The sequence below is a fragment of the Amblyraja radiata genome, chromosome 3 (genome assembly GCF_010909765.2).
Source record: "Amblyraja radiata isolate CabotCenter1 chromosome 3, sAmbRad1.1.pri, whole genome shotgun sequence".
NCBI lineage: Eukaryota > Metazoa > Chordata > Chondrichthyes > Rajiformes > Rajidae > Amblyraja > Amblyraja radiata.
The window spans coordinates 50,612,013-50,624,312 of NC_045958.1; the positions used below are offsets into that span (position 1 = coordinate 50,612,013).

The window sequence follows — 12,300 nt, forward strand, 5'->3', positions numbered from 1 at the left end:
ATGCTGCTTTTTCTGGCTAATTTGTACGCATCATCCTTCGCTTTGATACTATCCCTGATTTCCCTTGTTATCCACGGATGCACTACCTACCCTGATCATCCAACTCAGTATCCTGTACCTGCCTTCTCTCCATACCCCCTGATCCCTTTAGCCACAAGGGCCACATCTAACTCCCTCTTAAATATAGCCAATGAACTGGCCTCAACTACCTTCTGTGGCAGAGAGTTCCAGAGATTCACCACTCTCTGTGAGAAAAATGCTTTTCTCATCTCGGTCCCAAAGGATTTCCCCTTTATCCTTAAACTGTGACCCCTTGTCCTGTACTTCCCCAACATCGGGAACAATCTTCCTGCATCTAGCCTGTCCAACCCCATAAGAATTTTGTAAGTTTCTATAAGATCCCTCCTCAATCGCCTAAATTCCAGCGAGTACAAGCGAGTCTATCCAGTCTTTCTTCATATGAAAGTCCTGACATCCCAGGAATCAGTCTGGTGAACCTTCTCTGTATTCCCTCTATGGCAAGAATGTCTTTCCTCAGATTTGGAGACCAAAACTGTACGCAATACTCCAGGTGTGGTCTCACCAAGACCCTGTACAACTGCAGTAGAACCTCCCTGCTCCTATACTCAAATCCTTTTACTATGAATGCTAACATACCATTCGCTTTCTTCACTGTCTGCTGCACCTGCATGCCCACTTTCAATGACAGGTGTACCATGACACCCAGGTCTCGTTGCATCGCCCCTTTTCCTAATCGGCCACCATTTAGATAATAGTCTACTTTCCTGTTTTTGCCACCAAAGTGGATAACCTCACATTTATCCACGTTATACTGCATCTGCCATGCATTTGCCCACTCACCCAGCCTATCCAAGTCACCTTGCAGCCTCCTAGCATCCTCCTCACAGCTAACACTGCCCCCCAGCTTCGTGTCATCCGCAAACTTGGAGATGTTGCATTCAATTCCCTCCTCCAAATCATTAATATATATTGTAAATAGCTGGGGTCCCAGCACTGAGCCTTGCGGTACCCCACGAGTCACTGCCTGCCATTGTGAAAAGGACCCGTTTACTCCTACTCTTTGCTTCCTGTCTGCCAGCCAGTTCTCTATCCACATCAATACTGAACCCCCAATACCGTGTGCTTTAAGTTTGTATGCTAATCTCTTATGTGGGACCTTGTCGAAAGCCTTCTGAAAGTCCAGATATAACACATCCACTGGTTCTCCCTTATCCACTCTACTAGTTACATCCTCGAAAAATTCTATAAGATTCGTCAGACATGATTTACCTTTCATAAATCCATGCTGACTTTGTCCAATGATTTCACCACTTTCCAAATGTGCTGCAATCCCATGTTTAATAACTGATTCTAGCAGTTTCCCCACTACCGACGTTAGACTAACTGGTCTGTAATTCCCCGTTTTCTCTCTCCCTCCCTTTTTAAAAAGTGGGGTTACATTAGCTACCCTCCAATCCTCAGTAACTACTCCAGAATCTAAAGAGTTTTGAAAAATTATCACTAATGCATCCACTATTTCTGGGACTACTTCCTTAAGTACTCTGGGATGCAGCCTATCTGGCCCTGGGGATTTATCGGCCTTTAATCCATTCAATTTACCTAACACCACTTCCCGGCTAACCTGGATTTCACTCAGTTCCTCCATCTCATTTGACCCCCGGTCCCCTGCTATTTCCGGCAGATTATTTATGTCTTCCTTAGTGAAGACAGAACCAAAGTAGTTATTCAATTGGTCTGCCATGTCTTTGTTCCCCATGATCAATTCATCTGTTTCTGACTGTAATGGACCTACATTTGTTTTAACTAATCTTTTTCTCTTCACATATCTATAAAAACTTTTGCCAAACTGGGATGAACAATTGTTGTAGATCATCCATGCAGTCTTTAAATGCCTTCCATTGCATATCCACCGTCAACCCTTTAAGAATCAATTGCCAGTCTATCTTGGCCAATTCACGTCTCATACCCTCAAAGTTACCTTTCTTTAAGTTCAGGACCCTTGTTTCTGAATTAACAATGTCACTCTCCATCCTAATGATGAACTCAACCATATTATGGTCACTCTTGCCCAAGGGGCCACGCACAACAAGACTGCTAACTAACCCTTCCTCATTACTCAATACCCAGTCTAGAATAGCCTACTCTCTCGTTGGTTCCTCTACATGTTGGTTTAGAAAACTATCCCGCATACATTCCAAGAAATCCTCTTCCTCAGCACCATTGTCAATTTGATTCACCCAATCTATATCTAGATTGAAGTCACCCTTTATAACTGTTTTACCTTTGTTGCACGCATTTCTAATTTCCTGTATGATGCCAACACCAACTCCACTACTACTGTTAGGTGGCCTGTAGACAACTCCCACTAGCTTTTTCTGCCCTTTAGTGTTTCACAGCTCTACCCATATCGATTCCACATCGTCCAAACTAATGTCCTTCCTTTCTATTGCGTTAATCTCCTCCCTAAACAGCAACGCTACCCCACCTCCTTTTCCTTTCTGTCTATCCCTCCTGAATATTGAATATCCCTGGATGTTCAGCTCCCCAGCCTTGGTCACCCTGGAGCCATGTATCCGTGATCCCAACTATATCATAGTCATTAATAGCTATCTGCACATTCAACTCATCCACCTTATTACGAATGCTCCTTGCATTGAGACACAAAGCCTTCAGGCTTGTTTTTACAACATTCTTACCCCTTATACAATTATGTTGAAAAGTGGCCCTTTTTGATTTTTGCCCTGGATTTGTCTGCCTGTTACTTTTCACCTTGCTACCTATTGCTTCGACCCTCATTTTACACCCCTCTGTCTCTCCACTCACACATTTAAGAAACCCTTTCCCTTTAACTCCATCCTCGACTATCCCATTTGACACCCCACCCCCCTTATTCAGTTTAAAACCACCCGTGTAGCAGTGGCAAACCTACCTGCCAGAATGCTGGTCCCCCACCTGTTAAGATGCAATCCGTCCCTTTTGTACAGTTCCCCCTTACTCCAAAATAGATCCCAGTCATCTAAGAATCTAAATCCCTGCCCCGTGCACCAGTTCCTCAGCCACACATTCAGGTCCCGTATCTCCCTGTTCCTGATCTCACCAGCACGAGGAACTGGAAGCAAACCGAAGATAACAACCCTGGAGGTCCTGCTTTTCAGCATTTTTCCGAGCTCTCTAAAGTCACGCTGCAAAATATTCATCCCCTTCTTTCCGACATCGTTTGTGCCGACATGCACTACCACTTCCGGCTGTTCACCTTCGCCCTTGAGGATTTTCTGCACTTTGTCCGTGACATCCTGGATCCTGGCACCAGGAAGGCAGCACACCATCCTCGAATCCCGAATGTTGCCACAGAAACCCCAGTCCGTACCTCTCACAATGGAGTCTCACACTACAATGGCGTTGCCTGACGTTGGCCTCTTTGGTTTTGGCTCAACAGCCCTATTTGCTTCGCAAGCCATTCCGTCGCTCAGTGTGATAACGTCTTCTGTCCCGACAGATCCAGAGTCACACCGAGATAGACTGGATTGTCACAGTGCTCCAATCTGACTCCATTCCATGTGATCTTCAACCTTTCGCTTAAGATGGCGCCTACCTGCGGCGACATTTTGCCAGCAGCCCAACTAGGCTGTGGGCCGAGCATCAAAAATGTGTCTAGAAATCAGTTTTCGTGACCCAAGTCACAGAACTACATGAAATTTTCCACAGATTTAGATGAAATATAATTGAGAAGGATGTCATAACTTGTCATTGCCGAAAGTTGCACATTAATTAATTAAACTAATTAGAAAATGAGATCGGGAAAGTAAGCTCCATCTTGTGGCCAATGCCCATATTACACGATGGGCAGCCTATTTCCGTGTTGCAGTCCATTTAAACTATATATTATTATAAATATATATTAATGGCAGGGGAGACCATCCCCTGTGGAGGGTCAGGCAGAGGCTACAAAAAAAAATCTCAGTCATTAAGTCTGCATGGACTTCAATTCATAACATTTCAACCTCTTCTTAATGTTAATGAGAATAACACTGTTACTACCATAGATAAATTAGTTCAAGTTCATGTTCACATACACCAATTCATTTCTACATAAACATCAGCCATTTCTGACCATTTCTCACTCCAATGGCAGCCTATAAAGTGCAGTGAATATTCCTCCGTTTTTCTCCCGTGGTCGGGGCCTGAAAACGGCCGCTACAGACGGCACTATGTACAGCCCCCCCCCCCGCCCCCCCGCGGAGATGATCCGCGGCTCCGCGTTCGCGAATCGGCCGCTTTTTAATTGAGACCGCGGCTTCACTATGTTAAATACATAGGCCCCGCGATCGGAGCACTTTTTCCCGGTAAGTTATCGCAGACAGCTCCGAGATTAGATGGTTAAGACTTATTACTCTACCACAAGCTGGCATTAGTGAAAATGTTTAATTTACCTTGTTACTGATACATATAGTTTAGGCCCTCAACTTCATGAATGAATAAGTGAATGAGTGAATGAATGAATAAGCGAATGAGTGATTGAATGAATGAGTGAGTGAATGAATGAGTGAATGAATGAGTGAATGAATGAATGAAGGAATGAGTGAGTGAATGAATGAGTGAATGTACAGCCTCCAAATCTCACTTTTTCACATTATAAAAGGGTGCAATTAAATTAATTAAAGTCCAAACAGATTAATTTTCATAAATTCAGACTTTAGATCTTACCTTTCAGTTTGAGTTGATTCACAAAGTTTCACAACTTTGTGTTGCAGAACCTCAGCAGGGACTTTGCTTTCAAGGCTTTCTTCCACTTCTATCCACTTAGCTGCACATTCTTCAGACTTCTTAATGCTTTTCTCACTAAATTCAATTACCCTGCTGCAAGTTTCCACGACATGTATTCCACAGAACAACAAAGAACCTTCATCGGAATCTCCAGTAAAACAGGCATCAGTCAAGTCCTCTCAGCCATGTTGTGTGCTCCCTGCCTAGCTAGCCTGAAACAAAGCGCGTGATTGGCCAACTGGCATACAACTCAATGTTAAACGTGCTTTGATTGGACTAAAAATACCCGAGATTTTTCCGGTTTTTCTCTAATTTAATAAAAAATGTGCAAGTTTTGTTCTTGACGAGTTTCAGGGGTGATTTATACAATATTTTTACACAATATGTGAAAATTTCATGTACTTCTGTAGCTTGAGTCACGAAACACTGGAATAAAGCTCCTCGGCCCACAGCCTAAACAGATGAGGATAATTTACAGCAACAATCAACTTACCTTGATCAGAAAAACGGCAGAAATCGCCGCTGTAACGGACAAGCTGCTAGTGCATCTGAAAGCACTAGTGATTTCGCGATCTCCCACGGCTGCGGGAGCCTCAGACTGCAAGCGTTCCCTTGATCGCTGGTGAGAACCCGACCCGACTGGGAATCACAAGTACTGTACCTGGAAACAATGGGAAGCTCTCCGGAGCCGACGAGCAGAATTTTCCAGGAGCAACGGAGCTGGAGCTGCCGTCTGTGAGGGAACCCCCAATCGTAACGGAGCTGGAGCTGCCGTCTGTGAGGTAATCCCCGGTCCAGCGCAGGTTCGCAGAAACAACAGGTACAGCAAGTACGGTACATGGAAACAGTGGGGAAGCCTCCATTGTGTCCGGAAACGTGGCCGACGGGCAGGACTTCAGGTCAGACTGAAGCGCAGGGGACTTTGACCCCCTCTCCCTACTATCCTTCTGGCCAATGTACAGTCCCATGAAAATAAAGTGGAGGACTTAAGAGCAAGACTGCTTTATCAAAGGAAGCTGAGGGAATGCTCTGTGTTCTGTTTCAGAGACATGGCTCACCCCCAGCTCCCCAGACTCAGCGGTCCAGCCTGAAGGGTTCTCCATCCATCGCATGGACCATACACTGGCATCTGGGAAAGGGAAAGGACCTCATGGTCAACTCTGCGTGGTGCTCAGACGTGGCCGTCCTGTCCAACTCCTGCTCTCCACACCTGGAACACCTGGCGGTGAAGCGCTGTCCCTTCTACCTACCAAGGGAATTCACCTCCATCATCCTGACCGCGGTCTACATCCCTCCCCAGGTTGACGTCCATCTGGCACTGGAGGAGCTGCACGCCATGGTCAATAAGCACCAGACGTCTTACCCCAAGGCATTTACCACCATAGCCGGGGATTTTAACAAAGTCAACCTTAAGAAATCGCTCTCTAACTTCCACCAACATGTCTCCTGCAGCACCAGAGGACCAAACACCCTCGACCACTGCTACACCACCATTAAGGACGCCTATCGTTCTATCCCTCGCCCTCACTTTGGAAAATCCGACCATACCGCAGTGCTGCTTCTTCCTGCCTACAGGCAGCAATTGAAGAGCGCACCCACAGAAGTGAGGACTGTTCACAGCTGGTCGGGGGGGGGGGGGGGGGGGGGGGGGGGGAGGGGGGCAGAGGAACAACTCCAGGACTGTTTGGAGTCTGTAGACTGGGCAATGTTCAGGGACTCAGCAACGGACCTGAACGAATACGCCACAGTCGTTACAGACTTCATAAAGAAATGCGTGGAGGACTGCATCCCTACAAAAACCTTCTGAATGTTTCCCAATCAGAAGCCTTGGATGAACTATGAGTTCCGCACTCTTCTGAAGACCAGACACCGGGCATTCATGTCCGAAGATACAGAGGTCTACAACAAGTCCAGATACGACCTTGGTAAGGCCATCAAAAAGGCCAAAAGGGACTTCATGGCGCAAATCAACTCCTACCTCGACAAAAACCTGGACCCACTGCAGTTCGCTTACCGCCGCAACAGATCAACAGCGGATGCGATCTCGCTGGCCCTCCACTCCGCTCTGGACCACTTGGACAACAAAAACTCATATGTCAGGCTGTTATTCATTGACTAGAGCTCGGCATTTAATACAATCATCCCCTCCAAGCTGGTTACCAAGCTCTCAGAACTGGGTCTCTGCGCATCCCTCTGTAATTGGATCCTCAACTTCCTCATTCACAGGCCACAGTCTGTTCGCATTGGTGGAAATGTGTCAGCCTCGGTACCAATCAGCACGGGAGCACCTCAAGGCTGCGTGCTCAGCCCCCTGCTGTACTCACTCTATACTCATGACTGCGTAGCTGGTCATAGGGCAAACTCCATCATCAAGTTCACTGACGACACCACTGTTGTGGCACGTATCACTGATGGAGACGAGTCAGAGTATAGAAGTGAGATCGACCGATTGACCAAATGGTGCCAGCATAATAACCTGGCCCTCAACACCAGCAAAACCAAGGAACTGATTGTGGACTTTGGAAGGGGTAGGATGGGGACCCACAGTCCTGTTTATATCAACGAGTCGATGGTGGAAAGGGTCAAGAGCTTCAAATTCCTGGGCGTGCATATTTCCGAAGATCTCTCCTGGACCCAGCACACTGATGCAATCATAAAGAAAGCTCATCAGCGCCTCTACTTCCTGAGAAGATTACGGAGAGTCGGTATGTCGAGGAGGACTCTTTCTAACTTCTACAGGTGCACAGTAGAGAGCATGCTGACCGGTTGCATCGTGGCTTGGTTTGGCAACTTGAGCGCCCAGCAGCAGAAAAGACTGCAAAAAGTTGTAAACACTGCCCAGTCCATCATCGGCTCTGACCTCCCAACCATCGAGGGGATCTACCGCAGTCGCTGCCTCAAAAAGGCTGGCAGCATCATCAAAGACCCACACCATCCTGGCCACACACTCATCTCTCCGCTTCCTTCAGGTAGAAGGTACATGAGCCTGAAATCTGCAACAACCATGTTCAGGAATAGCTGTATAATAGCTATATAATATATATATATTCAATGCTATATGGACACACTGATCTGTTCTGTATTATTTATGCCTGCAATATTCTGTTGTGCTGAAAGCAAAGCAAGAATTTCATTGTCCTATCTGGGACACATGACAATAAACTCTCTTGAATCTTGATTTACATACTTGTTCTTCAAGTGGAAGGCGCAGACGTGTTTTAGATGGATTGGGTCTCAGGTGATTCTCTTTGTAGTATGAGGACAGGTTGACTAAAGCCTCACAGAGAGTAGCTTCTGCCTCTAGGAAGTCAGCACTTTGGGTTGTAGACATAGGTCATCTGCATAAATGAAACTCCTGGTGTTGGGATGGATAGGCTGGTCGTTAACATAGACATTGAACAGGGTGGGTGCCAGTACACTTCCTTGAGGGAGGCTGTTTTTTTGCCTGCGCCAGCGACTTTTCTTTCCTGACAGTTGTCTGTTTTCGACCAGAGTCTTCACCAGGTTGGTTAGATGCAAGTTGTGTGTCAGGTCAAGTACTTTGTGTAACAGTCGGCAATGGTTTACTGTATCATAAGCGGCTGAGAGGTCTACCAAAACAGCACCTGTGATAACACTTTCCTGAAAGCCATCCTCTGTGTTGGGTGAGATTGAGAAGCTGACCCGTGCAGGATTTCCCATGCCGGAACCCTGCCTGCTCCTTTATTAGCGATGGCTCTATCACCGGGCTGAGGCAGGTCAAGATGAGTCGCTCAAATAGCTTGTAGGTGTGCAAAGAAGTGATTTTGGCCTGGAGCTCTTTGTTGCTGAAGGATCTTTGCCTGGCTTCAGCAATGCCATGACACGTGCGCAACGCCAGATCTTTGGGATCTGACATCTCTCCATGCAGGTGTTAAACATGGCCAGCAACCACTGTTTTGCAGTTGATCCAAAGTGCTTGTCTGTTCAGTCATGATGTTATCCAGACCTGCAGCTTTACCTATTTAGGCTGTGCATATAGCAGAATCCAGTTCTTTCATTGTGAAAGGCTGACACAGTTGTGGGTTATCAGAGTTACCTTCGTAGCACTGCTGGGATTTCTGATTTATCACTGGTGAGTCAGTTTTGCCATTGAGTAGGAGTTGGTGTGCTATTTGATTAGCAGTAGGCCGGTCAGTATGGAGTGACTTGGCCTTCTTTGGGTCGAGAAGACATATCCCTCGAGGATGCTGCATGGAATATGTACCTGGCCTTTCCCCAGATTCTGCTGCCATATATGCAAGGAGAAGTATGAAGTCCATCCCTTTTCTGCCAATTCTATAGCCACCGGGGAAGCTCTTACTGCAGCTATTGCATCTGATCGGCGCAAGTCGTGACAGGATCTGATTGAATCCGTGGATATGACACACAGCAGCAAGAAGCCTTGGGCCACTCTCAATCGGAGTGTTATGTTGCAGTTGTACTAGACTTTGTTGATGGAATAGGAAAGATGAGCATAGAAGTTGGGAGGTCATGTTGCAGTTGTATAAGGCGTTGGTGAGGCCGCATTTAGAATATTGTGTTGAGTTCTGGGCACCATGTTATAGGAAAGATATTGTCAAGCTGTCAACAAAATAGAGAGAGTACAGAGGAGATTTACTAGAATGTTGCCTGGGTTTCAGCAACTAAGTTACAGAGAAAGGTTGAACAAGTTAGGGCTTTATTCTTTGGAGCGCAGAAGGTTAAGGGGGGACTTGATAGAGGTTTTAAAAATGATGAGAGGGATAGACAGAGTTGACGTGGAAAAGCTTTTCCCACTGAGAGTAGGGAAGATTCAAACAAGGGGACATGACTTGAGAATTAAGGGACTGAAGTTTAGGGGTAACATGAGGGGGAACTTCTTTACTCAGTAGCTGTGTGGAATGAGCTTCCAGTGAAGGTGGTGGAGGCAGGTTCGTTTTTATCATTTAAAAATAAATTGGATAGTTATATGGATGGGAAAGGAATGGAGGGTTATGGTCTGAGCGCAGGTATTTGGGACTAGGGGAGATTATGTGTTCGGCACGGACTCGAAGGGTCGAGATGGCCTGTTTCCGTGCTGTAATTGTTATATGGTTATTATATGGTTAAGCTAGAAAGAGTTCAGAGAAGATTTACGAGGATGTTGCCAGGACTAGAAGGTGTGAGCTATAGGGGGAGGTTGAGTAGGCTGGGTTTCTATTCCTTGGAGCGCAGGAGGATGAGGGGTGTTCTTATGGAGATGTATAAAATCATGAGAGGAATAGATCGGTTAGATGCACAGAATCTCTTGCCCAGAGTAGGGGAATCAAGGACCAGAGGACATAGGTTCAAGGTGAAGGGGAAAAGATTTAATAGGAATCCGAGGAGTAACTTTTTCACACAAAGGGTGTGGATGTATGGAACAAGCTGCCAGAGGAGGTAGTTGAGGCTGGGACTATACCAACATTTAAGAAACAGTTAGACAGGTACATGGATAGGTCAGGTTTAGAGAGATATGGACCAAGAGCAGGCAGGTGGGACCAGTGTAGCTGGGACATGTTGGCCGATGTGGGCAAGTTCGGCTAAAGGGCCCGTTTCCACACTGTATCAATCTATGACTTTATGTCATAAAGCTAAAAAGAGTGCAGTTCAGTTCAGTTTTATTTGTCATATATAGGTTAACACAGGGTCAACAGTACAGTGAAATATTTCTGACAAGACAACGGGTCACCTCAGCAATGATACCACAAGGATAAAATTAAGGCAAAAAACAGATGAGATAAAAGTGACATTGGTCGGTAAAAGACAATAATAAATAAAATAATCAACATCTATGATGTGTTTATGAGTTCAGAAGCCTGATGGCATGATGATAAAAACTGTTCTCAAGTCTGGTGGTACGTGCAGCCATGCTCCTATATCGTCTGCCTGACGGCAACAAGGAGAACAATCTGCGTGCTGGGTGGCTGTGGTCCTTGATGATGCTGTATGCCTTCCGCAGGCACCGCCGGTGGAAAATGGCCTGAATGGCCGGCAGAGAGTTGCCAATGATGCAGAAAACATTTATGCGAATGTTACCTGGTCTGGTAGGTTTGTGTTTTAAGGAGAAGCAACACAAGGAACGTAGCTGTAGGGAGAGGCTGGGCAGGCTATGACTTTGTTTGTTGGTACATTGGAGACTGAGGGGTGATCTCATAGAAGCGTATAAAATCATGACGGGCACAGATAGGGTGGTTGTACACACACAGTTTATTAATCTCGGGTTGTGGAATCAAAAACTAGAGGGTTTAACTTTAAACAGAGAAGGGAAAGATTTAATAGGAATCTGAGAGAAATGTTTTTCCAGACAGAGGGTTGGGTAGAAATATAGAATGAGCTGCCAGAGGAAGTGGTTGCAGTAAACACAATAATAACATTTATAGAACGTTTGGAGAGATACACGAATAGAAACAATTTAGAGGAATATGAATAAAACGCATGCAAGTGGGACAAGTATAAATGGACATCTTGCTTGTTGGCCCCGTATAACTATCCAATATAAAGTACCATAATAAATGGACTTATTTTTACAAAAGTAGATGCACATATCTAATGAAATATTTAATATGTAGCAGAAAACCACCTCAAATTAGAAATAAAACAAATTCCTCGCAGATTCCTATTAAACCTTATAGATCAACATTTCTTCTGGATTTGACCAACTTGAACAGCCCATTAAGTGTCCTCTATACACGTTCATTTCAAAGTCATATATCGCAATGTCTATTTGTTTCCAGATAGCTTAGAATGCTGATTATCATTCTCATCGAAGTGCATTTGAGGAAACCCATCTCTGCTGAGCTCAAAGACACGGATCATAACAATTGTTTGTGAGGCAATGCTACACGTCCCACTGTCTCCAGTAAGTTTAGGATGCAAGTAGCATTTTTCTGGATAAATGCTTAATTAAAATTCTAATATATTTCAGAGCATTGCTTTTTGAAGAATTAACCATCAGGGATAACATTTAACCAAAGCAACATTTAAACAAATTATAACAAAACATTTTCAGAGCATTTCAAAAAATTCTGAAACCTGACAAAGTGGATTTCCAACAAAATTAAATTTAAATTAAACCTCTTGTCAAGATCAGAAGTGAGAGGGTAAATACATATCAATTCAAACTTGGAAAAAAATTACTAACCTTGATCTTTGTGTTTCAATTAATTTTGCAAGTCCATTGATTGACCTGAAATATACATACTCTGATTATCAAACTTTGTCAAACAAACCAGAAGCTATTCAACAGGAACAAAAAATGAATTAAAAACCATGCTGCCCTTAATCTGATATTACATGCATACCTTTCTCCACTATATGCACAGATTACATTTCAAACGCATTTCACTAGCTACACGGAGTACTTGAGATTGTTAAAAACATTAAAGGTGTTAAATTAGTGAAGGTTTTCTTTGTAAACTGCAATCTAAAGTGCTATGAAATTTTAGGCTGTTGATGGAGTAATCTAAACGAAGAAATATAAAATGCTTTGAAACCTTGAAATGACATGCTGAAAAG

At 44.6% G+C, this 12,300-nt stretch overlaps 1 protein-coding gene across 2 annotated transcripts in view; it reads right to left on the reverse strand.

Moving 5' to 3' along the window:
• cbwd1 (COBW domain containing 1) overlaps positions 1 to 12,300 on the reverse strand; it is a 73,957-nt gene that overhangs the window by 20,717 nt on the left and 40,940 nt on the right. For both annotated transcript variants that reach the window (XM_033017781.1, XM_033017782.1), the window contains exon 10: positions 11,927 to 11,971. In XM_033017781.1, coding sequence (XP_032873672.1) covers positions 11,927 to 11,971 — 45 coding nt within the window. The remainder of the gene's footprint in view (positions 1 to 11,926; positions 11,972 to 12,300) is intronic.